The 26864-nt window shown below is 45.7% G+C and overlaps 2 protein-coding genes across 3 annotated transcripts in view; one reads left to right on the top strand and one right to left on the bottom strand.

Moving 5' to 3' along the window:
- LOC146861836 (endogenous retrovirus group PABLB member 1 Env polyprotein-like) overlaps positions 1-26864 on the top strand; it is a 406860-nt gene that overhangs the window by 251131 nt on the left and 128865 nt on the right. The gene's annotated exons all lie outside the window — the stretch shown is intronic.
- The window catches only part of JCHAIN (joining chain of multimeric IgA and IgM), a 64988-nt gene that overhangs the window by 13858 nt on the left and 24266 nt on the right, over positions 1-26864 (bottom strand). Inside the window, exons 2-3 of the mRNA XM_085640987.1 lie at positions 16540-16669; positions 14910-14990 (exon numbers count right to left, since the gene is read on the bottom strand). Of these exons, the coding sequence (XP_085497113.1) occupies positions 14910-14990; positions 16540-16669 (211 nt within the window). The remainder of the gene's footprint in view (positions 1-14909; positions 14991-16539; positions 16670-26864) is intronic.

Consider the following 26864-nt stretch of genomic DNA (forward strand, 5'->3'; position numbering starts at 1 on the left):
GAAGAGGTGGGGTCTTCGAGGGGTTGGCAGCACAAGAAGCATAATTAGAACCCATTTACCAAAGGGACATCATAATACATGTGGCCTAGACTCACATATATGCCCTCCTGCCCCGGTCTTGTTCTATCTCTTCCAGCACTTCTGTGCTTTTAGGCATTTGTCCTCCTCCTAGTCTTGTTCCAAGTCCTCATTTTCTATGCTTTTTTTAGTTCTCCTGACCCTCATTCTGTCCCTGGACTAACTAGTTCTGGTCACCCTGGTACTGGTGTCCGTAATCTGGTGCTCCTTGTTGTAGTCCTTCTAGACCCTAGTCTTCCTGGCCCTGCTCCTGGCTCATCCTTGTTTTAGCCATTCCCGAGCCCCCAGATCCTGGTACTATTATCCACATCCTGATCCTGCTGGTCTGCTGGGTCCTTATCCACCTAGCCAACTGTCCATAGTCTTCTGGGCTGGCACTCCTAATCTTCCTGGTTTGGGCCATCCTGATTCTCTTTGGCCTAGTCCTTGCGGTCCACTTGGTACTACGTCCATTTATCCTGGTCCTCCTTATTAGGTACTCTTGGGCTCGGCCTCTGCATTTTGGTCCTTGTCTAGTCCCATTGGTCCTTGTGGCTCTGGTTGTCCTGGTTCCCCTGATCCTTGCAGCCCGGTCTTATTACCCCAGCTCCTAGTCCTCTTGCTCCAGTTGAGAGTTTAGGTCTTATTTCTCCTGGTTCAGACCTCTCTGGTCCTCCTAGCCCTGTTCCCATTCCTGCGTATTCAGATCCTTCCAGTCTACGTAATCCTTCCCCGTCTGGTCCCTGGCCATATTGGCTCTAGTCCAGCTGCTCCGGACCTGACTAGTTCTCCAGATCCTCCTTCAATATGTCATGATACTCTTGGGCCTGGTCCTCCTGCTTGTTGTCATCCTGGACTAACTTGTCCACTATGTCCTGATCCTTGTTTCTCAGGTCCTCCTGTTTTTAGCAAACGGGCTTGGTCATCATTGCTCCTGCCATCCTGGCCTTCATTTCCTGCTCGTCCTTTACTTCCTCGTCCCGGTCCTCCTTGTCCTGGTATGCCAGGTCCTGATACTTCTGGGCCTCTGTGACTTGAGCTTCCTTTTCCCCTTGGTTGTGGTTCCACTGGTCCTCCTTGTCCTGATCCTCTTTGCTCTTGCTCTTGCTCTGCTGGATCTGGTTGCCTGGCCACCTCCTCTTGATTCTTCAGGTCCTGTTCTCCTAGTATTTCACACTCTCAGTCTGGTTTGCCTAGGAATGGTCTTCCTATTTCTGATCCTCACAGTCCATGTTTTCTTTCTGGTTATGTGCCCACTAGGCATAATCCTTTTGTGGCTGGTCCTCCTTTTTTGGATCTTTGTATGTCTACTCCTCTTGGTTCTGATCTTTCTGGCCATCCTGGCCCTTTTAAAACCCCCTCTCCTAGCTCTTTCTTTTCTTTCCTGATCCTCTTGACACTCATCCATGTGACCTGGTTCTTCTGATTCTTCTTACCCTGCTAATCTGATATCTAGTACATCAGTTCCTAGTCCTGCTGGCCCCCTTTGTTTACCTGGCCTCTTGTGCCCTGGCCCTCTTAGGACTTGCCCTCTTCATTCTTGTCTCCCTGGTTTGGATCAGCCTTGTCCTCCTGGCCCTGAGCCTTGTTCTCGTGGCCTTTCTGGCACTGCACCAATTGGTCTGGGTCCTCTTGGTCCTGGTTCTCTTTGTTTGGGTCCTTCAGAGCCATGCCACTTTGCTGCTGGCCTTCCTGGAAATCCAGGTCCAGTACCCTGAGTCTTCTTGGCTCTGGTTGCTCTGGTCCTCCTGATATTTCTCACCCTGGTCCTGCTGCCTCCAGGGCCTAGTCTTTCAGTTTCACTTGGTACTCCTGGCCTTTGTCCTATGGTCATGGGCCACCTGGCACTCCTAGGCCTGTTCCTGGTTCCCTTAGTTCTGATCCTTTCGATCATCCTTGGTCTAGCCCTGGTCCCTCTGGCTCTGGTCCTAATTGTATTCTTGGTACTCACCCTCTTATCTTCCTTGCTTATCCTGCTCCCCGGTCATATTGACCTGGATCTGGTCTTCCTAGATCTGGTCCTGATACTCCTGGCCCTGGTCATCCTGTTCAATGTCCGCGCGCTGCTACATAAACTCATCAAGGTCTTCCTTTATCTGCTTCTCCTGGGCCTAACCATTATGTTGCTCATCTTTCTGGCCATCCTGTTTCTAGTTCAATGTGATTATACCCTGTAGTAGTGAAAATTATTTTTAGTTTATAATTGTTCAGTGAACCAAAAAGTGCTCCATGAGGTGTCATGGGAAGGCACTAAGTGTTTTTAAAATACCCCTCACACACTATGAATCCCATGGTGTCATGCTTCATCATAGGGGTCTTCCCGTCCCTCTACGGGGATCACTGAAAAATTATAAATTAAAAATAATTTTCACTACTACAGGGTAGAATCACATTGTTTATGAAAAGCTTGACAGGAGGAAGATTCTACCGATATTCCTATTAACTCCCACCCTTTGTTAATGTTTTCCATCCTGTTTCTAGCCCTGAGATCCGGAACTTCAGGCTGTGATCATCCTGGTCCTGATGTCCCTGGTCATCTTCACCCTGATCCTCCTGGTCCTGGCACTCAAGGTTCTGGTCCTCTTTGTCCTTATCTTCCTTGGCCCCCTAGTTGTTTCCTGCTCCTCTTAAAACTGCTCCTTCTAACCCTGGTTGCCTGTGTCCCTGGTCTCAGCTACCTAGCACTCCCGGGCAAGATCATGGTATTCTTGTTTTTCATAGTCTTTGTCCTTCTTGAGGCTCTGTGCCCATTGTCCTTCATCCTCTTGGTCCTGTTCCTTATAGTTTAGGTTCTCCATGGGCCTAGTGCTCCTGGACCTGACCCACATGCCATTCTAGTCTTGGTCTCCTTGGTACTGGTCTTGTCCTATTTGGCTTGTTACCATAAACTTTTCCTTTTGGCCATCATGGCCCTTCTTGGTTCCCTCAGTCTTGGCCCATCCTGCCCTGTACCTTTCTGGCCCTCTTGGTCCTGGCTACCTTGTCTTGGTTCTCCTCACAGTCATCCTCCTAGCCCTGGTACCCCAATTCCTGGTCCATCTTGCGGCTTGTGTCATGTCACCCTTAGTCTTTGTCCTCCTAGTTTGGGTTGTCCTAGTTCTCCTGGATCTGTTCCTTGTTCATTTTACCCTACTGGTTCTACAGCCATGGATCCAGGTCCTCTCGGTCTAGGTTCTCCTAGTTAGGGTACTCCAGAATCTGGCCATTTTCATCCTGGTCTTCCTGGTCACCACTGTCCGGTTCACTTAGACTTCCAAATCTGGTTGGCCTTCTTACGTCTGATCCTCCTCACCCTGGCCCTGCTACTTGTAATGATTGCTCTGCCCAATTTGGTAATCCAAGCCCTGGTCCTCTAGGTCCTGATCTTTATGACTGTCTTGCCCTGTTTCCGGTCCTGCTGGTCATGACCCTTTTAGTTTACCTAGTCCTCTTGCTCTAGTCTTCTGGTTGCCCTTGGTACTGCATCCCTTGGTCTTCCTAGTCCCTGTCCTGCTTATCCTAGTATGTTGGAAATACTAGCCATTGCTCTCCAGGTCCTGATCTGCGTTGTCCTGTTCAATCTGGTCTGGATCCTCATGGCCCTCAACTTCTTGCTCCTTGCCTGCATGGTTCTGCAATAACTTTTCCTGTGAAAGATCATCCTAACCTTTCCCAACTCTGATGTTCCTTGATCCCTGCTTCATGCTAGTCTAAGAAGTTCCTGGCCCTGTTTTTCCTTGTCTGTCAATTCTTCATTCCCATGTTCTCCTACCCTTAGTCTTTTGGATCCTCTGTCTCCTGTATCACAGGCTTCCAGTCCTGGACCTTTTCATCCTCCCCACCCTAATTATCAATCATCAGTCCCCCTGGCCCTACTCCCCTGGTTTATCTAGTCGCTTGGTTTGCCTGTTCCCAATGCTCATGCTTCTGGTCACCCAAGTCCATGTAGTCCTGGTCTTAGTTCTTGTACATCTTTGTCTGGTCCTCATGTGTCAGGTCTTCTGGTACTGGTCCCACTGTCCTTTATGTCCTTAGCATACCTAGGCCACCCGTCCTCCTGTCCCTTCCTAGTCTTACAAGCCTTCCTGGTCTCCTGGTTTACCTACTCTACCTTGTTGTTGTCTAGCTGACCATGGTGCCCCCTATCATTGTCTTCCTAGTAATGGTCCTCCTGGGTCTGGTCTTCCTCCTCCCTGTGGCACTGGTCCTCCTAGTTCCCATGTTGCATATCACCCTGGTTCATGTATTCTCTCTGGGCCTGGTTCTTCTTGTCCTGGTCCTCATGGCTCCAATCATCCTCCTGGTGGTCCACCTTCTTGCACTTATTCTACTACTAGTCATCATCCTCCTCGTACTGGTCCTATGGCTTCCTTCCCATGACCCCTCTACAAAGTCTTGAGTCAGGTGCAGCCTCCAAGCTTGCCACTCAGAATTCTTTTTGGTTTACAGATATTTTCAACTGAGACAGCACTGTCAAGGACAGAAATGGGGGCTCAAGTAGAGACACAACCTTGCCCACTTAGAACACTGCTTAGAATGTTAAAAATCAAAGGGCATCAATGGAAAAAACGGTTGCAAACGGCCAGATTCTCAGAATCTGCCCCTTTGCGACCGGTATTTTTGCATTTGGGATGCATCATCCCAAGTGCAAAAATCGCAATGTAAGTAATCGCATAATTTGTGATTACTTACATTGCGATTCCTTAAATGCAATGCAAGATGCAATTTAAAATAGCGATTTCGCTATTAGGGGTCGGAAATTACCGTCAAATGAAATGGGACAGTAATTTGCGAAAACTCTTTAGTTACATGTTACACACACACATGCCCTTGAGGCATGTGTGTGCGCAACATGGGTGTACATTACAATTTCAGGGGTGCAACAGGGTGTCCTTTTGGCACCCTTGCACCCTTGAAATTGCATGCGCAATTAGCGAGTACCTAATGGGTACTGGCAAATTGCACATGCAATTCCCATTCATTCCTATGGGCCTGTAGGCCAATAGGTATGAATGGGAAGCCATTCCTGAATTGCGACTCGCAATTAAGGAATGTGTAGGAATCTCTATTTTTTTGCGATTCCTACATACATAGGCTTTTGCCGTTCCTTAATAATCACAATTAAGGAATCGCAAAAGCCTCCATTGATGCATATGGGGGCATATTGCCATCCCTAAGATACATTGTCCGGGTGATTAAAATGTAATTGTGGCTGAATGTCCAATCATGGCATGGGACCAATAAGCATTTATGTCTGAAACCCACTCGGTTGGGTGAATAGTATGAAAAAGTGTGTTTATTCAGCGGAGTGAACTACTCGAATGCATTCCTGAGTTCCTGAAACAAAACATCCAATGGTATCATCCTAAAAGGACGTTACGGTCAATGGAAGCCAGGTTGGCGATAGGACCACGGATAAGGAAGGCTTCCTGGGGCGGAAGAAGCTTCATTTTGCGAGCCACCAAGTCATGGAACGCCCTTCCGCTCTATCTTAGAATGTGCCCTGATCTTCTGGCCTTCAGGAAGAGCTTGAAGACCTGGTTGTTTAATAGGTAGTGTGAAAGCTTCTGTCCCTTCCTTTATGAATAATGGGTAGCGCCAGGACACTCTTGGGTAATCGCGCACTATATAAATCCCCGTAACATAACATTGCAAACCTGTTTACTGCTTTCACTTCCCCATTCCACAGAATTCCAATTACTGTGTCTTACTCATTTTACCTGTCACAAGAGAGACAGAAAACTATGCCTCCAAGCACTAATTCTCTACAGTAAGCACCCCTCTCTGTGCAGCCTAGGATCAACCTATCTGTCTGCATTCCTGTTTGCTGCTGCTAGTCAACTCCTGCTGTGTTGACAGATTTAAAAAACTAAGCAAGCACACTTACCTTTAAAAGAAGCCTAATGTTAGAATGTGGCCTTCCATAAGAAGCCAAAAAAAAGCTCAGTCCGCAAAAATCTTCAAAAGGAAGATCATAGCCATTAAAAAAAACAATGTATTTTCATGACTGACTGAAAAATGTATGCAGCCCTGGCAAGTACCACGCATCAGGGAGAAGACTATTGCATTTTAGTGTAGGTGTCCTCCTCGTTACACTAAAATGCATTAGTCATGCTTTTTATATCTCCTGGTCTCCTGGCACCAGCATTATAATGTGCCACTAGGCACAGTATTCATTTAAAGCAGCCAGCGCATTACAGCTTGCTGAGCCGCAATTATTATTATCAACTCCTCACTAACTGTGCCGGGCAGGGATTGGGGAGCATTTCCGGGTGAGACAATGTGTCAAACAGTGAACTGCCTCAGAGTTATACCACCCATTTTAGGACATTCTCATTCCTCACTCCTCATCCCTAATTCTCATCCATCATCCATACTTCTCTTCCATCAAACCTACTTCTCATTTCTCATACCTGCTTCCCATCCCTACTTTTCATCCATCATCCCTACTTCTCAACCCTCATCCCTGCTTCTCATCCCTACTTCTCAACCATCACCTCTACTTATCATCATCTTCCCTACTTCTCATCCCTACTTCTCATCCCTACTTCTCATCCATCATCCCGACTTCTCATCATCATCCCTACTTCTCATTCCTGCTTCTCATACATCATCCATACTTCTCTTCCATCATCCCTACTTCTCATCCCTCATCCCTGCGTTTTATCCCTACTTCTCATCCACCATCCCTACTTCTCTTTCATCATCCATACTTCTCATTCCTCATCCCTCAATCATACCAACACACTTTCAATATTTTAAAGCACACCTTCACATTGAATGGTTGACAACAGCCAGAGTTAAGAAAGGCAGCACACTATTTGTCTAGCCACTGACAAAACAGCCTTCTCATTGCACACTGTGCAGTTTGCTCCCAGGGATTCTAAGGCTGAACAGCATTTCATTATATGTAAGTTATTTTCTATTTACATAGGCCTCAGCAGAAAGCTCTGATGGTTTGGGAAAGACAAGCTTGGGCCATGAATCAGCACATGGAGAGAGGGGTATACAGGTCATCAGAAACCTTGCCGGTTTTCAGTTTAATATTGTAACAAAGAAAATGTTTAAAATTAAATCTTGGAGACAGGATAATACAGTTCATCAGAATTCTTTTCTGGTTTCAATTTGGTTTGTAACAAAAAAAATGTTTTAGTCTGAAGCTGCCTTTAGCTCTGAGAACTGCTTTTTTAGGTCCAGGAAGCACAAGAACCATTTCTTCGAGACATGAAATGAAATGAAAAAATACATTTAAATAGCACATGGCTACCTGAGGGCATCCCAGCGCTGATAGCGGCAGACAACAGAGCCATCCAACTAAGGAAAGAGCCATGTTTTAACCACTTTCGAAAGGCAAGGTGGTTGGGTTCCTTGTGCAGGTAAAGAGGGAGAGAATTCCAGAATTTGGTGGCATTGTATTAGAACCGCCGTCGCCCGCTTCTAGTTTTCCGAATCCTAGGAACTACAGCAAGATAAAGATCATCTGAGCGGAGGCGTCTGTTTGCACGGTAGGGCCGGACAAATTAATGATTAATGGGTGGGCCCTTTCCGGCTAAAGACTTATGTACAATGCACATAGCCTTGAAATGAACTTTCTCTCTGATAGGTAACCAGTGGAGAGATTTCAGAGGGGATAGCGAGACATGCTGTATTTACTCTGTGGGTTTAGAGCCTGCCCATTTTTATTCTTCCCTTCAATTGTCACTCAAACATGCTTGCTTATAAGTGGTTAATCCCTCTTCTGTGTCCCTTCTTTTTGTGTTTGGGTTCCTCCCACAGAACATCGCCCATATACTGTTAACATTACATTTCTGTGTTGATTTGGAGGACTATTTTTGTCTTTGATTCCTGTTCGTCTCACTGTTTTCCCGTTTTCAGTGGTTTCAGCTTTGGCGCTCATCACTTAAGCTCCCCACCCTGCTCAAATACCGAGATGAAATGTTAGACCCTTCAGACACTGTTTTCGAGGGCATCTCTTTAATTTTCTTTAACTTCAAAGTGCGGGATTTCCACCAAACCCCTTCCGCTTTGCTGTTTGTTGCTATAGCGAGCCTCGGTCACCTGACCTTTAGCAGCCCAATCTTGCAGAACAGTTAAGGGCAAGGCTTGGGCATCTCAACTAGAACTCGACTGATCTGAAGGTATTGGAGCACTTTACAAAAGCACCAGTTACATTACACGAGGTAGGGTGAATGTTTCTTTTTATGTGCATGGAGATTAAGTGATGCCAACACCATTCCTGTTTATTCATTATTTCCCCTCTACCTGACAAATCAGGAGCAGCATTCATCCCTCCCACCACCTTCCATGTCACTGCATGCCCGCCCGCTGCCTCTTCTTGTCGCCCTCCTCCTCTCAGAGCTTTAATTTCAAAACACATTAACAGCAGTTCCCCAGGGACTGTGAGGCATTTCTTATTACATAATGTGAACTCGAGCCACCTGAAGCTGTTGAAGCGCTTTACATGAGCACTGGTTACATTACACAAGGTCAGATTCATTTTTTTGTTTTTAGGAGTGTGGAGATCAAGTGATGCTGATGCTGTCTGTTGTAATTAACAAACGGCAACACCGAAGTTAATCCAAGTTAATTTAATTAAATATAAGAGATTCTGTGAAACGTCCCAGCCAGCTCTAAGGCAGGAGGTAAACTGACTCTTCTCCATTTTACCCTCACCAGGGTTCTTTGTTCCAACCGCTCCCAATACATTCACCAACTAAGCATAGGTAACCCCATAGAATATAATACATAATCCAGACAGTACAATATAATACATTAGATTAATACACACCTCCTTCCTTTTGCCAAAAAATTCAAACAAAAACGCTAGCACAAACTACAATGAAACCTACATACATTATTTGTCCACAAAAATACAATATATACGCGTTTGCCATTTAAATATTTAAATGTATGCTCACACATAATCCTTCATGAACTTGAGAGGCACTACACCGCGCCCACTACATCTTAATTCACTGACTCTACCTCCCCCAGCAGAAATGCATTCTTTTCCCAAGTTAGCACATGCTACCACAATTCTATTTAAATTTCAAATGTGGTTCTCACTAAGCTTAACTGAATTAGGAAATATGTCCACCTCAGGGAAAGGTGAGGAAAATTTTGAGATCCCACTCTTCTGTGTTTCTTTTTAACTTCCCTTGGGTAACAAAGTATTAAGTGGTCATAACAGAAAAAAGTATTTTTTCATTATGTCTGTGTTTGTGGTACCTTATGTGCTGATAGGAAAGATTCTTTACTTTTACACTGTTTAGGTACAGAGGGAAAAGAGGTGTATGAACACCTCCCGAATATTGAAGCAAGCGAGACAGAGAAGTTAAGTTAGTTGGATATCTGTATAAAAAAACGTCACAGTCATTACCTTCCAAAAGTGAGCGCTATCCTGGAGCGGTATAATTCCAGGAAGTGGACACAAAGATCCCAGGAGCCAGTGGAAGGGTATGTCACAAGTTTACATAAGTTAGCTGTCATTTTCAAGTTTGAGGGAAATTTGGAAGAGCGCATTTGCATTCAATTGATGCTTGGGTGCAAAATAGAGAAAATAAGAGTGGCAGAAAGTTGATTCTAAACTTGATGAAGTGCTTATGATTGTGAAGAAAATTGAACATTCACTGGTTTGTGCGGATATTATAAGGAAGGAGCATAATCCTTCATTGGAGAAAGTACATGTTGTGCATAAGACCATGTGTAAACATGATGAATATTTTCCTGAAAGAAAACCTGTTTGGAGGAAATGTTTTAGGTGTGGCACTATTGGTCATTTGGCCAATGATAAAAATTGCCCTGCCTTAGTGCCTTCTCTTTCTAGGAAGCCCTTTAACAGGAGATATTTCAGATGCAGGGCTTCTAATCATTTGATCAATAACAATCTTTTGATTAAGTGTGATTTATGTACCAAGGTTGTGCACTTTGTTAAAAGTTGCAGGTCACAAAATAGGAGCAAAATTAAGAAGGTAAAAGAATTTATGATTTATGATGAGGATGAATTGAGTATGATGATTTACACTGTGGCAAAGTTGTTCTCCAAGTTGGCCTACTTGACACAAGAGGTCCTGTTGATCAGGTAAATGTTAATGGAAAATGTGTCAACTTTCTGTTTGATTCAGGTGCAAAAATAACTTTAATATCTAGAGACTTCTGCACACGTGAACTCTCTGACAAGGTCAAACGTTGCTAGGTTATTTTCAGGGAGTTTTGGAATATAAAGGTTATCCTGCTGGTGGGAACATTTATGTATCATGCAGAGGAGACAGCATTATTCGTTGGTTCTAATAGAAAGTCTAGGGAGTCATCCTCATCACCAAATGTGGTAATTAACAGACGGCCACGCTGGAGTTAATCCAGGGTTAGTTTAATTAAATATGAGAGATTCAGGGAAATGTTCCAGCCACCTCAAAGGCAGGAAGTAAACTGATTCGTCTAAAACCTACCCTCACCAGGATTCCATGTTCCAACCACTCCCAATACATCTACCCACTCATCATTGGTAACCCCACAGAATACAAAACACAATATAGATCGAACAATATTAAACATTGGATTACTACACCATCCTTTGTTCGTTCATTATTAGTCCTCTACCTGACAAATGGGAGGATTTTGTTGTTGTTGGTATGTCCAGGGCTCCTATACCCAGGGGGCTGGGAGAGAGGACAGGGCCGAGGGATTGCTGGTATATGGATGGTGGGAGCAGTGTTTTGAATAGAAAACTCCGGAGAAGGGCGCCTGGTGAATAGAAGCCTGAAGGAGGATGAATGTAACGTCTCCACCATTGGAAGATACTTCACGGCTTTTTTTCATAGGCTGTTCAATACTCTAGTGATGCAGTCACACACCGATTGTTATGGTACTGTTGAGTTGCATCGAGGCACTTGTGTTTCCGTCTGTGTATAAAAAAAACCTTGGAATGTGTCCATAAATGTTTTCTGAGGCAGGCATGTATTCCTGAATCAGACTGCATGACCCAGTGTGTAATAATAGTATCACGCTTCAATCCCTGGCAGCACAGCACCCAGGATAATGTGCTGCATGGCTAAAGACTTACAAGGTCCCAAAGGCTAGACCTATTGACTATGCCAATGCTTGTTTTCTTTCCTTGCAGTTTGCAGATTTCAGGGGCTTGGCTTTAGTTGTGTAGGAAATCAGGAAGACTAAGGCCTGACCAGAGTTGTAAGATATGAAACTAAAACCAGAAAAGGTTTGGATGAACTGTATAACCTTCTCTCCAAGTGTTTATTTATGGCCCAGGTGGGAGGTCCTTGTCTTCTTCATACCATCAGAGCTTTCCAGAGCTTTCACAGAGGCCTCCATAAACAGAAAAGCACTCGCTTAAATAAAACGAAATGCTGTACAGCCTTATATTCACTGGAAGCAAAGGCCAGCTGTGTTTCCTCTACTCTGTCCTCGAGCAGCATCTGCAATGAGAAGGCTGTTTTTTCAGTGGCTAGACCAATAGAATGCACACCTCTCTTACTTCGATTGGCTGTTACCAGCTAGTCAATGTGAAAGGGGGTGAGGAATGAGAAGTAGGGAGGATGGCTGAAGAGAAGGGATGTGAAGGAGGGATGTGAGACGAAGGGATGGGAAGTAGGGATGGTGGATGAGATGTAAGATTATGGATAAAAAGTAGGGATGAGCTATAGGAATTGTGAGTGAGAAGGAGGGGTGATGGATGAGAAGTAAGGATGATGAATGAGATGTAGGGGTGATGGAAGAGAAGTGGGGATGATAGATACGTTAGGGTGATGGCCAAGAAGTAGGGATGAGAAGTAGGGATGATGGGAGGGAAGTATGGGTGATGCATGAGAAGTAGGGATGAGAAGTAAAGATGATGGGTGTGAAGTAGAGATGATGGATGAGAAGCAGGGGTGTGAAGTAGGGATGATGGAAGAAAAGAAGGGATGATGGATGAGAAGTAGGGAAGATGAATGAGAAGAGGGGATGATGAATGAGAAGCAGAGATGATGGATGAGAAGTAAGGATACTGGATGAGAAGTAAGGATGGTGGATTAAAAGTAAGAATGTTAGATGAGAAGCAGAGATGGGATGTAATTATGATGGGTTTGAAGTAGTGATTATGGATGAGAAGTAGCATTGATGAATGAGAAGTAGGGATAATGATAGAGAAGTAGGGATGAGAAACAGAGATGGCAGATGAGAAGTAAGGATGATGGATGAGAAGTAGGAATGACGGATGAGAAGTAGGGATGATGAACAAGAAGTAGAGATGAGAAGCAGAGATAATGGATGAGAAGTAAGGATGATGGATGAGAAGTAAGGATGGTGGATGAAAAGTAAGAATGATGGATGAGAAGTTGGGGTGATGGATGAGAAGTAAGTATTATGGGTGTGAATTAGGGATTATGGATGAGAAGAAGGGATGATGGATGAGAAGTACGGATGATGAATGAGAAGTAGGGATGAAGATAGAGAAGTAGGGATTAGAAGCAGAGATGTTGGCTGAGAAGTAAGGATGATGGATGAGAAGTAGGAATGATGGATGAAAAGTAGAGATGAGAAGCAGGGATGAGAAGTGAGAAGTAGGGATGATGGATGAGAACCGGAAATGAGAAGTAGGGATGATGGAAGAGAATTTGGGATGATGGTTGAGAAGTAGGGATGAGAAGCAGGGATGAGGGATGAGAATTAGCGATTACATAAGAGAAGTAGAGATGATGGGTGAGAAGTAGGGATGATGAATGAGAAGAAGGGACAAGAAGCAGGGATAAAGATTGAGAAGTAGGGATGATGAAAGACGTGGGGATGATGAATGATTAGTAGGGATGATGGATGAAAAGTAGGAATGAGAAGCAGGTATTAGATGTAGGAATGATGGATGAGAAGTAGGAATGATGAATGAGAAGTAGGCATGAGAAGCAGAGATGTTGGCTGAGAAGTAAGGATTATGGATGAAAAGTAGGAATGATGGATGAGAAGTAGAGATGAGAAGCAGGGATGAGACGTGAGAAGTAGGGATGATGGATGAGAACCGGAAATGAGAAGTAGTGATGATGTAAGAGAAGGTGGAATGATGGTTGAGAAGTAGGGATGTGAAGCAGGGATGAGAATTAGTGATGATGGAAGAGAAGCAGGGATGATGGATGAAAAGTAGGAAAGAGAAGAAGGGATCAGAAGTAGGAATGATGGAAGAGGAGTAGGAATGATGCATGAGAAGTAGGGATGATGGAAGAGAACTAGGGATGAGAAGTAGTGATGACGAGTGAGTATGGGATGAGAAAGAGGGATGAAGATTGAGAAGTAGGGATGATGAAAGAGAATTGGGGATGATGGATGAGAAGTAGGGATGATGGATGAGAAGTAGGAATGAGAAGCAGGGATTAGAAATAGGAATGATGGAAGAGAAGTAGGGAAGATGCATGAGAAGTAGGGATGATGGAAGAGAAATAGGGATGAGAAGTAGTGATGAGGAGTGAGTATGTCCTAAAATGGATGCTGTATCATGGGCGTGGCTTCAGTTGTGTAGGAAACCAGGAACAGCAAGGCTTGGACAAAGTTGTAACATATGAAACTGAAACCAGAAAAGGTCTTCCCCAATTCATCGGAGCTTTCCACAGAGGCCCGTGTAAATAGAAAAGCACTCACCTAAATAAAATGAAATGCTGTACAACCTTAGATTCCATGGAAGCAAACACCAGTGAAATTTCCTCTCCTCTGTCCTCAACCAGCATGTGCAATGTTCAGCTGTTTTCTCAGTGGCTATACCAAAGGAATGCAGCTCTCTCTAACTCTGTTTGACTGTTACCAACCAATCAGTGTGTAAAGGAGGTCTCACAACATTGAAAGTGTGTTGATATGACTGAGGGACGAGGAATGAGGAGTAGAGATGAGGAGGAGAGATCATGGATGAGAAGTAAGACTGATGGATGAAAAGTAGGGATGAGAGGTAGGGATGATGTATAAGGAGTAAGGATGATGAATAAGCAGTAGGGATGAACGGTAGGGATGAGAAGTAGGGATGATAGGTAGGGGTGCTGGATGAGAAGTAAGGATTATGGATGAGAAGTACGGGTGATGATGAGAAGTAGAGATGATCGAAGAGAAGTAGGGATGATGGATGAGAAGTAGGGGTGATGGATGAGAAGTAGGGATGAGAAGTATGGATGATGGGTGTGAAGAATAGATGATAAATATTTCGTAGATCCGATTTCATCTTCCCTTCTTGATTTATCAGGGAGTTGACCGATTGATTAGCTCCTTGTTAATAGCTCTATTTCTAGGTTTCAAAGAAGACATGCTAGGCTGATGATTACTAATTTGACTTTAAGATAGTGGTAAAGAATGGATAAAATATTTGTGCAATGCTGTAGGACAATTTATTGTGTTTACTTTGACATCAGAAGCCTTTTTATACAAATCAAAAGGGCAGGCTGTTTAGTCACAATCCGTCTTTTCCTTCTATATTGTCCCAATGAGGCTACACCTCAATCCTAATTCTGGCATTATTAATGCAATGCATTAAATGTGCTATGCTGTTGGTACCAGGTTTTGTGTGCCAAGCTAAAAGAACTTAGTGGCTTGTCTACTGTAGTTAGTCGGACACCAAATTTCATCCACAATTGGGCTATTTATTTCTTCAGACAGGGAACTCAAGTCACAGGCTTAAGTACTAATCAACTTTCATCTGTTAAATCTTGCAACGCTCTCAAATGCACTCATATTAGACATGCTAAACATGTGTGAGGTTTTAAGATCTGATATCACTTCTTGTGATGTCACTTCCTGTGATGCCACACATGATGTCATGCGCTGTGATGCTACTTGCATACTGCTACATGATTATTCCCCCCCCCCCCCCCACTTCTTTTTTAGGACCCATGGAAAAGGACCGTACTTACAAATCTGACATTTTGTAGACAAATGTCGTCCTCAGTGGGGAGTTTGGATCTGAAATGTTCTGTCTGCTTTTCAATGGAACACTGAAAAAAGAGAAAACAATCTTGCATGATTAGTTTGCTGATGATAGCCAGCAACACCGATCAACATTTAAATAAAAAGTTCCTTCTAATCTACACAACTTGATGGCTAACTATTCCCAGAAATTGAACAGGAAAAGCCCTCTATGACATAGGGTTTGAGAAATGTACATGTAGCCCAGAACACCAAAACAGCCTTACACTAGCTTCCCCTACATAAAACAAATATATGATAGTCTGCTCAGCAACTCACTTCCAAGAGAGTTAAGTAGTAGTCAGTCCTTTTGCATCTCAGCGGTGTGAACACTCTCCCTGCTACACTGCTCAAGACCGCCCTTGCTCCACTAGCAGGAAGTTGTCATTTTGAAGCTTAGCTACTGACTGGAGTAAAGACACGTGATGTACCGCTACTTCCTAATTGAGATATGTTGGCTGTCCGTGTCATTCAAACTTCCACGCAAAAAGCTCGGCACCGCATTCAGTTCCATATCTCAACTTCCATATTTCAATAAAAATAGGAACCTAGTAAGAGGGCTCCCACCGACAAAGAACATTTCATCTGATGCGTGGGGCTGAGGAAACCTCCATCATCCAGTATGTGGGCTTACAGATTTCAGACTCCTGCCCTCACTTCTTGCCTTGAGCAAGGCCCAAAGGCACAGTTGTTGAAGGAGTCATTCTTCAAATATCAGACATGTCATTTCACCATTACAACTCACTGTACTCCATGTATTGTATTTAGTTGCTGTATCTGCATGTTCCTGGTTATTTTCAATCCTATCCTTCTGGTAAAGTCACACTGTAAAATACTGTTTCATACAACTAAATACACGGGATTTCACAATGGCAGTTTAACCGTTCCGCGGATTGTGTAAAACTGGAATAAAGCGCTAAATCATCAATGTTTTATAATATGGGTTTGGATGCTTTATTTTCACAAAAGCTGATATTTTAAGCCCATATTTTACAGGGTTCCTTTTACACCCATTAACTTTCTATAGCTCATGGATATGAAATAATTATGGTGAATTATGGATTTCGCCCAGCGCAGAGTCTATTAATAAATACATAATATATGAGCATGACAGTACATTTAGATAAATATAGCTCCAAATCACACTGCTGAACTCATGGATTGCAAACAAAACTTGAACATGAAAATTCTAAAGATAGTCAGGGCCAATGGTTAAATGCACCTTAGACCCATCAGCTTCACACACCTCTCACTCAGACAAAAAACATAAAAACTTCACATCACTGCATAAACTGAATTTTACTTTCATTTTACTGCAGACATCCAAACTGTATAGCCCAGTATGTAACTAATATTCTTCATGCCAACGTACAGTGTTACAAAACAAAGTCATCTCAGGTTTCTGTTTACATTGACAAAACACTCTCACTTTAATTTTGTGATTAATAATGCTACCAGAACCCATATTTGGTGCTACTGGACCATAATATGCATTTACCCATTATGAATAAACATGTATATTGATGAATATAAAATAGTAATGCCGAGACAAACAATGCCACAAGCTCTTTAACTTACATGATTTTGATATTCCTTTCAAGGATCTCTTCAGATGGATTGTCCTTTGAAGAGACAAACCGGGAAGTCACCTTCACACACTGGCATTTGTTATCCACCAGGACATGTTCATCTTCTCCATAATACTGAGCTGTTAACAACAGATTGGCATATCAGAAATTATGGTCAGATAAGATAATTCTAAAAGGCTAATTCCAAAAAAGAGTAAAATGACTATTCAAGATGGAGGAGACTGACATCAAATCATTCTTATAACAAATCCAGTTGGCCGCACACTGCTCGTCACACCAGCATGTTGCCCCAAGGAACTCTGGTCGATGTAGTGGCGACGGCGAGTACGCCTATGCCACAGTGTTAAAAGGAAGTATGTGTCGCATTAGCCATCCCTGGACACGTGTTTCGAGGTAGTTGCCTCTCGTCAGCAGGGAGTAGGTAAGTGTAAGGGGGTGCCGCGTGGACTGCCAATAACGTAAAAACAGGTAAAGTACCTCTCATGGCGCGCAGGTGCTGGTCCAGAGCTCGTCAGCCCAAATGGCTCACGGGAGCCTTTATATAACAAATCCAGTTGGCCGCACACTGCTCGTCACACCAGCATGTTGCCCCAAGGAACTCTGGTCGATGTAGTGGCGACGGCGAGTACGCCTATGCCACAGTGTTAAAAGGAAGTATGTGTCGCATTAGCCATCCCTGGACACGTGTTTCGAGGTAGTTGCCTCTCGTCAGCAGGGAGTAGGTAAGTGTAAGGGGGTGCCGCGTGGACTGCCAATAACGTAAAAACAGGTAAAGTACCTCTCATGGCGCGCAGGTGCTGGTCCAGAGCTCGTCAGCCCAAATGGCTCACGGGAGCCTTTATATAACAAATCCAGTTGGCCGCACACTGCTCGTCACACCAGCATGTTGCCCCAAGGAACTCTGGTCGATGTAGTGGCGACGGCGAGTACGCCTATGCCACAGTGGCAGTCCACACGGCACCCCTTTACACTGTCCTGCTCCCTGCTGACGAGAGGCAACTACCTCGAAACACGTGTCCAGGGATGGCTAAATGCAACACATACTGTTCTCCTTACACATCGTGGCATAGGCGTACCCGCCGTCGCCACTACATTTACCACAGTCCTTTGGGGCAACTTGCTGGTGTGACGAGCAGTGTGCGACCAACTTGTGTACAAATTATTACGGCTCCCTTGAGCTAACGGGCTGACGAGCCTTGGATCTGCACCTGCGCGCCATGAGAGGTACTTGACCTGTTTTTAATTACATTTTGGCAGTCCACACGGCACCCCTTTACACTGTCCTGCTCCCTGCTGACGAGAGGCAACTACCTCGAAACACGTGTCCAGGGATGGCTAAATGCAACACATACTGTTCTCCTTACACATCGTGGCATAGGCGTACCCGCCGTCGCCACTACATTTACCACAGTCCTTTGGGACAACTTGCTCGTGTGACGAGCAGTGTGCGACCAACTTGTGTACAAATTATTACGGCTCCCTTGAGCTAACGGGCTGACGAGCCTTGGATCTGCACCTGCGCGCCATGAGAGGTACTTGACCTGTTTTTAATTACATTTTGGCAGTCCACACGGCACCCCTTTACACTGTCCTGCTCCCTGCTGACGAGAGGCAACTACCTCGAAACACGTGTCCAGGGATGGCTAAATGCAACACATACTGTTCTCCTTACACATCGTGGCATAGGTGTACCCGCATTCGCCACTACATTTACCACAGTCCTTTGGGGCAACTTGCTGGTGTGACGAGCAGTGTGCGACCAACTTGTGTACAAATTATTACGGCTCCCTTGAGCTAACGGGCTGACGAGCCTTGGATCTGCACCTGCGCGCCATGAGAGGTACTTGACCTGTTTTTAATTACATTTTGGCAGTCCACACGGCACCCCTCTACACTGTCCTGCTCCCTGCTGACGAGAGGCAACTACCTCGAAACACGTGTCCAGGGATGGCTAAATGCAACACATACTGTTCTCCTTACACATTGTGGCATAGGCGTACCCGCCGTCGCCACTACATTTACCACAGTCCTTTGGGGCAACTTGCTGGTGTGACGAGCAGTGTGCGACCAACTTGTGTACAAATTATTACGGCTCCCTTGAGCTAACGGGCTGATGAGCCTTGGATCTGCACCTGCGCGCCATGAGAGGTACTTGACCTGTTTTTAATTACATTTTGGCAGTCCACACGGCACCCCTTTACACTGTCCTGCTCCCTGCTGACGAGAGGCAACTACCTCGAAACACGTGTCCAGGGATGGCTAAATGCAACACATACTGTTCTCCTTACACATCGTGGCATAGGCGTACCCACCGTCGCCACTACATTTACCACAGTCCTTTGGGGCAACTTGCTGGTGTGACGAGCAGTGTGCGACCAACTTGTGTACAAATTATTACGGCTCCCTTGAGCTAACGGGCTGACGAGCCTTGGATCTGCACCTGCGCGCCATGAGAGGTACTTGACCTGTTTTTAATTACATTTTGGCAGTCCACACGGCACCCCTTTACACTGTCCTGCTCCCTGCTGACGAGAGGCAACTACCTCGAAACACGTGTCCAGGGATGGCTAAATGCAACACATACTGTTCTCCTTACACATCGTGGCATAGGCGTACCCGCCGTCACCACTACATTTACCACAGTCCTTTGGGGCAACTTTCTGGTGTGACGAGCAGTGTGCGACCAACTTGTGTACAAATTATTACGGCTCCCTTGAGCTAACGGGCTGACGAGCCTTGGATCTGCACCTGCGCGCCATGAGAGGTACTTGACCTGTTTTTAATTACATTTTGGCAGTCCACACGGCACCCCTTTACACTGTCCTGCTCCCTGCTGACGAGAGGCAACTACCTCGAAACACGTGTTCAGGGATGGCTAAATGCAACACATACTGTTCTCCTTACACATCGTGGCATGGGCGTACCCGCCGTCGCCACTACATTTACCACAGTCCTTTGGGGCAACTTGCTGGTGTGACGAGCAGTGTGCGACCAACTTGTGTACAAATTATTACGGCTCCCTTGAGCTAACGGGCTGACGAGCCTTGGATCTGCACCTGCGCGCCATGAGAGGTACTTGACCTGTTTTTAGTTACATTTTGGCAGTCCACACGGCACCCCTTTACACTGTCCTGCTCCCTGCTGACGAGAGGCAACTACCTCGAAACACGTGTCCAGGGATGGCTAAATGCAACACATACTGTTCTCCTTACACATCGTGGCATAGGCGTACCCGCCGTCGCCACTACATTTACCACAGTCCTTTGGGGCAACTTGCTGGTGTGACGAGCAGTGTGCGACCAACTTGTGTACAAATTATTACGGCTCCCTTGAGCTAACGGGCTGACGAGCCCTGGATCTGCACCTGCGCGCCATGAGAGGTACTTGACCTGTTTTTAATTACATTTTGGCAGTCCACACGGCACCCCTTTACACTGTCCTGCTCCCTGCTGACGAGAGGCAACTACCTCGAAACACGTGTCCAGGGATGGCTAAATGCAACACATACTGTTCTCCTTACACATCGTGGCATAGGCGTACCCGCCGTCGCCACTACATTTACCACAGTCCTTTGGGGCAACTTGCTGGTGTGACGAGCAGTGTGCGACCAACTTGTGTACAAATTATTACGGCTCCCTTGAGCTAACGGGCTGACGAGCCTTGGATCTGCACCTGCGCGCCATGAGAGGTACTTGACCTGTTTTTAATTACATTTTGGCAGTCCACACGGCACCCCTTTACACTGTCCTGCTCCCTGCTGACGAGAGGCAACTACCTCGAAACACGTGTCCAGGGATGGCTAAATGCAACACATACTGTTCTCCTTACACATCGTGGCATAGGTGTACCCGCATTCGCCACTACATTTACCACAGTCCTTTGGGGCAACTTGCTGGGGTGACGAGCAGTGTGCGACCAACTTGTGTACAAATTATTACGGCTCCCTTGAGCTAACGGGCTGACGAGCCTTGGATCTGCACCTGCGCGCCATGAGAGGTACTTGACCTGTTTTTAATTACATTTTGGCAGTCCACACGGCACCCCTTTACACTGTCCTGCTCCCTGCTGACGAGAGGCAACTACCTCGAAACACGTGTCCAGGGATGGCTAAATGCAACACATACTGTTCTCCTTACACATCGTGGCATAGGCGTACCCGCCGTCGCCACTACATTTACCACAGTCCTTTGGGGCAACTTGCTGGTGTGACGAGCAGTGTGCGACCAACTTGTGTACAAATTATTACGGCTCCCTTGAGCTAACGGGCTGACGAGCCTTGGATCTGCCCCTGCGCGCCATGAGAGGTACTTGACCTGTTTTTAATTACATTTTGGCAGTCCACACGGCACCCCTTTACACTGTCCTGCTCCCTGCTGACGAGAGGCAACTACCTCGAAACACGTGTCCAGGGATAGCTAAATGCAACACATACTGTTCTCCTTACACATCGTGGCATAGGCGTACCCGCCGTCGCCACTACATTTACCACAGTCCTTTGGGGCAACTTGCTGGTGTGACAAGCAGTGTGCGACCAACTTGTGTACAAATCAAATCATTCTTGTACTCGTTCCATGACCAAAGACAATTTCCATTGAATCCTGAGATTCCTGCTCACTGCACTCTGGCAAAAGTAGCAAGCATAGAATTTAACTCTAGTGCTACAATCCCCACTTTTGGTTATTTGTCTCATACTTTCAACTTGATGACTCAGGCAATTCAAATATTCAGATCATGGGTCGAATTCACAAAATACATTTTTAAATCTCCCCCTGCAGGGTTAAGACCTTTAACAGACGCAGATCTGTAAATCTAGGGAATTTATTTGGGTTTCCAAGACAGTGCCTGCCACACGTTTCAGAAGCACTGGGGGAAATCTTATGAGAATCCATAATTAGAATGTGCGAAAATGCTAAGGATGTCTCACGAAGCAACAGGTGAAAACTCATCCTAGGTACTCATAAAAATGAAGCCCACCATTGTCCACAAACTGGTCCAGGTGCATTCATGGTGGGACTGTAGGGTATTCATAAACTTTTGATGGACTCGGCTCATATCTTGGTGGATTTCTAGATTAGACAGAGAACATGAGTGCAAAATTGTGCTTACTGGGGATATTATCAAAGATTTGAACTAGAGCTAGAGGCACAAAGGTAAACAAGCACTGGTGAATGCATTAGGTTTCACCTATGTTAATAATAATATTGTTTTTGAAGTTTTAGCTAGGTGAAAAGTTGTGCAATAGAATTTAAAGGAACTCTGTAAAAGTGTTATGATTTGTTTATTGAGAAAGGCAATATATTGTGCAGGTGATTTAAACATCTTTGCAACCACATCGCTTGTAAGAAAAACACTTGGAGTCAGATGTGTACGAAAGAGACTGGTTGAACACAAATCTTTGTAGGGCGATTTACCCAGATGCTCCTTTCAAGGTTGGAGGGTTCTTGCCGCGAAGGGACAGGTTGCAAACCCCCTGCCTCACAAATGGAGTGGCATTCACCTTGTGACTCCTTGCGAGATGTTGGGAAGGCTGGGATAATGGCTTGCATGAGAAAGCAAACACATACTGTTCATTTTGTTTTAGTTGCAGACCCGGACATAATGAAAACCAAGCAGGCATACTGTGAATGGCATCAGGAGAGAATGTAGCACCTCAACCTACGGCGGAGCCCACATTCCGGAGAGTTCAGATTACCAGTTGTACAAAAACCTATTGTGTTTGAGTTGGTAGACTACAATGTGGCTCTAAAATAATCAGGGAAATTTACAGGGTTCACATGAACTTTTAATAAGTACTTCTAAGTGCCGTATTAATGTCAAAGCTTCCACGTGTTAAAAAAATTAACTTTTTTAAATTTTGAAGACCCTGCATCATATTTTCCATGATGTCTGTTGTGTGATTTACATAGTAAACATTTTCAGGGCTCGGCTCGAGCACAGGCTCTAAGAGCCGAGTCAGAGGAGCCCTGAGGAGAGACACTTCCCCTTTCATGCCCCCTTATTCTTATGAACTGTATATATGGAGCAAAGTGCAAAAGAAATTTCCTTTTTGCAATGTACTTTTGGCTGACTTTGCCAAGTGACTGGTGGCTTTGATGTCACAAAACTGGTGGCTTTGCACGTGAGTCTTTGCCATTTCAGCAACAGCAGATCCAATTCACGCATGAGCAGCTGATGATTTTATTTTTTACTTACATCCCTGCCTCAGTGTCCTTTAACACCCTAAACACAAATCGTTTTCACTCATGATGAGGGGAACAGGGTCTTGAGCATCCGAAAAGGAAATGAGAGCAGCAGAATATGAACAATGGAAAAATGTTGTCAAAATGTTATATTTTTCAAGTCCCTGGTGTCCTGACTGGATGTAAGGGTCATCGGTCAAACACATGTCTGCCCCCTGCAAGCGTTAAGAGTAATGCTGATGTGGTGGGCTCCAGTGATATGATAAATGTGACGCGTTCTCTAATGTAAGTGAGGAAAATGGCTCCATTCAGTAGTAAGAAAAAAGGTGGGTCCCATATCACGTCCCCGGCCCTCAGTGCCACTGAACCTTCTACCCTCCTGATAGCTGCTCCCCTGGTGGGCGCACTGTTTGCACTGTATTGTGGTGATCCTTATAAGACTAGGCATTGGGGACAAAAAGGCAGATTAAAAAACTCCACCAGCTGTTTATAATAGCTATTTGTCCTTATAAACCAGTCAAAGGGGGTGGAATCGTGAAGCATTCCTGCAGCAGGGTGGAGACTGCACACCAGGAATGTCCACCGCACACCAGGAATGTCCACATCTTAAATAACTCACGGGTTCTTTTATCACCGGGACTGTGGTCGGAACACTGGGAGGGAGAGCATGGAAGTGCGAAAGAGAGAAGAGGCTGCAGGGGATGGAGGACTCCAAGGCGAGAGAGAAAAGCAGGGGGGGAAAGACCCTGAGCGAGAGAAGCAGGAACTGCAAGAGAACAGAAGGGGCGCCGTAGAGGGTGAGGGAGGGCACATGAGCAAGGAATGAAGAGCAGCGGAAAACAGAGATCACGTGAAAAGGAGGCAGATAGGTGTGTCAATACAGAGAGAGAGGGGCGAGAGAGACTATTTTTAAGTGACCTTTTTGGGCTTCGTCAAGTCTTCAGGAGCCAGCTTTATAACAAAATAAGCTCAAACAAAAGGAAGCAACAAAACCTTTAGGCATTAAATGAGTGCAATGGTCGTCAGACAAGCAAGAAAATGCTGTGCTTAAACAACATGCGACTTTGGCTGCGACACGGTTTCAATGCGTGCAGGCAGGGAAAATAAACCAAAAATGTTCCACACAAAAGCGGATGGACACAGTACTTCGGCTTTGGGAACTGGTAAGTGCCCCTTTTAAGATATATTAAACACATGAGATTTCACAAACACAGAGCAAGCGTTGTGCAGGCGAAACCTAAAAAAGGAGAAAAGGTTCAAGAAAGATAGGAAAAAGTGTCAAAGAATGAAAGCAGGAATTCAAAAGAGAAGATAACGGAAGAAAGAGGCATGAGGTGAACTCTAGAGCTGATATTCAATAGACCCCAGTTGACAGCACAAAAGGTGGGCTTCTGAGGAAAAAAGCAAATGCACTTTTTTTTTACAATTGAATCACTGCTATCACTGATGCAGTGGTCAAATTCATTTAAATAAAACACAAGTTATCTCTTTAGTCTTTCTCTCCATGCAAAGGGAAGTTGTGTTCCAGTCACCAATATTGGGGCAGGAAACGTGATAGCATAACCCTCAACCCCTTTGCCTATGGGTGATTTTTTTCACCCAGTAGGAATTACACAAACAATCTCAAGATTTATTTTACACACAGCCCAAAAACAAGTCTCTAACAGGTGCTGAATTCTCTATGCAGTAATATAACAGAAATGCAAGTTGTAAATATAAGGCAATCTTTATATCATTTTACCAATCACTTTCTTTTAGCAGTTTTCCCTTTTCCACTCCAGCAAAACACTCACTCAACATGTTTACACTGTGTTGATGCCGCCTGAATATGGGTAAAGTAGATAAGTGGAAACATGTTGATGTTCAACAAAATCAAGTATTAGGATAGGGAGCCAGAGGAGCTAAGATCAGATACTCCAATGAGAAAATATTCCACTTTGACATCTCTTGGCAACAATCAACAATGAAGGATGCTCAAAGACATTAATGCTAAACATTAGAAATAAAACTTTATATTACGAGTTGTTTACTATCTATATTCCAGTGCACCAGGAAGTGACACTAATAGCACGCATCAAGGGGCCATTAGAGGTCAAAACTACAAGCTTCATGATGAAAGGAACGGTCATCAAAAGACTAGTTTGCCAGATTCATATGTGACTACTACAATATTAGAGGGCTTCCATATGGACTGTGTGGCTGAGCTGATAGAAAGACATTACCTTATTAATTTATGTAGTTAATAATAATTAAAAGGTAGTATTTCCAAAATCTGTATAACGGCATAAAGATATGAATTGGGCTATTAGAGTTTATTTGGGCTACAACACATTTTGCTCTCAAAATACCACATTTATGGTTTACATATTTTATCGATTTCAGACAGAGAAAAGAATAACAAAACCCCCAACTCCTCAGAGTCATTGCAATGCAGACACCAAGGTGCCGATCACGATCCTGCAAAAACCGGGTACGAACCGTCGGACGGAGCACAATCTCCGCCCGACGCGTACCCGGTCGTCATTTTTCACAAACAAGGAATTACGATTCGCACGGGTACACCATTACCGTACGAATCGTAAAAAAGCCCGACCGAACAAAAAAACACCTACCAATGCGATCCGGGAAAGCGCCGACCTGACGTCGGGACGCTCGCAGCCAGCCATTCACGACCCAGGAATCACGATTCGCACCGACGTCACCCCGCACGGTGAATATTTTGCGGCAGCCAAAAACTGCCGGGAAATCAGGACGACGCGAACAAGGACCACCAGTACGCGACGGACAGAAGACGACGCGAACAAGGAGGACCAGTACGTGACGGACACACAGGACGACGCCACCAAGGAGGACCCGTACGCGACAGGACGACGCGATCAAGGAGGACCCGTACGCGACAGGACGACGCGAGCAAGGAGTACCAGTACGCGACGGACAGACATGGACCCGAACCTACGAGTCATCCCTGCCCTCATAGCAGTACACCTCCTCTACAGGTTACGACGCAGACGCCGCAGAAGGTCAGAATAACTAAGGGAGGGGGGAAAGTGGGGTGGGGTGGGGGTGGCACGACCAGGGCAGGCCACAAAACAACCACATAAGTCACACACCACACATGGCCTGGACATACCTGACTCCCATGCCCTGGTCACCACGAGGGGGTGGGGGCGTGTCCTGATAAGCCAGCGACCGCCACAACGGAAGTCCGTCACCACGCGAACCGGCAACACAACCAGACAGGTACGTCCCGTACCCACGCCTGAAGAGCGTGGGTACGAGTCGGACCACGCCCACACACGTCACCCCAACAATGGCGGGACGGATCGCACCCACGTGGCAAAGGCCTGGGTACGGGCCGCACAAACATCACATAGCGTGGGGACGGATATGTACGGACCCTACCCCCACCCCGTATGCAAGGAGCGTACCCCCCAGCCCAACAGTGCAAGTACGACCCGTACCCCCACCCGCGTATGCATGGAGCGTACCCCCCATGCCAACAGTACAAGTACGACGCGAACCCTCACCCGCGTATGCAAGGAGCGTACCCCCCAGCCCAACAGTGTAAGTACGACCCGTACCCCCACCCGCGTATGCAAGGAGCGTACCCCCCATGCCAACAGTGTTAGTACGACCCGTACCCCCACCCGCGGACGTACGGACCGTACCCCCACCCCAACAGTGTAAGTTCGACCCGTACCCTCACCCGCGTATGCATGGAGCGTACCCCCCATGCCAACAGTGTAAGTACGACTCGAACCCCCACCCGCGGACTCACGGACCGTACCCCCACCCCAACAGTGTAAGTTCGACCCGTACCCTCACCCGCGTATGCATGGAGCGTACCCCCCATGCCAACAGTGTAAGTACGACTCGAACCCCCACCCGCGGACTCACGGACCGTACCCCCACCCCAACAGTGTAAGTACGACCCGTACCCCCACCCGCGAATGCAAGGAGCGTACCCCCCAGCCCAACAGTGTAAGTACGACCCGTACCCCCACCCGCGAATGCAAGGAGCGTACCCCCCAGCCCAACAGCGTAAGTACGACCCGTACCCCCACCCGCGAATGCAAAGAGCGTACCCCCCAGCCCAACAGTGTAAGTACGACCCGTACCCCCACCCGCGTATGCA

This window comes from Triturus cristatus, chromosome 2_2, assembly GCF_964204655.1.
Source record: "Triturus cristatus chromosome 2_2, aTriCri1.1, whole genome shotgun sequence".
NCBI classification, from domain to species: domain Eukaryota; kingdom Metazoa; phylum Chordata; class Amphibia; order Caudata; family Salamandridae; genus Triturus; species Triturus cristatus.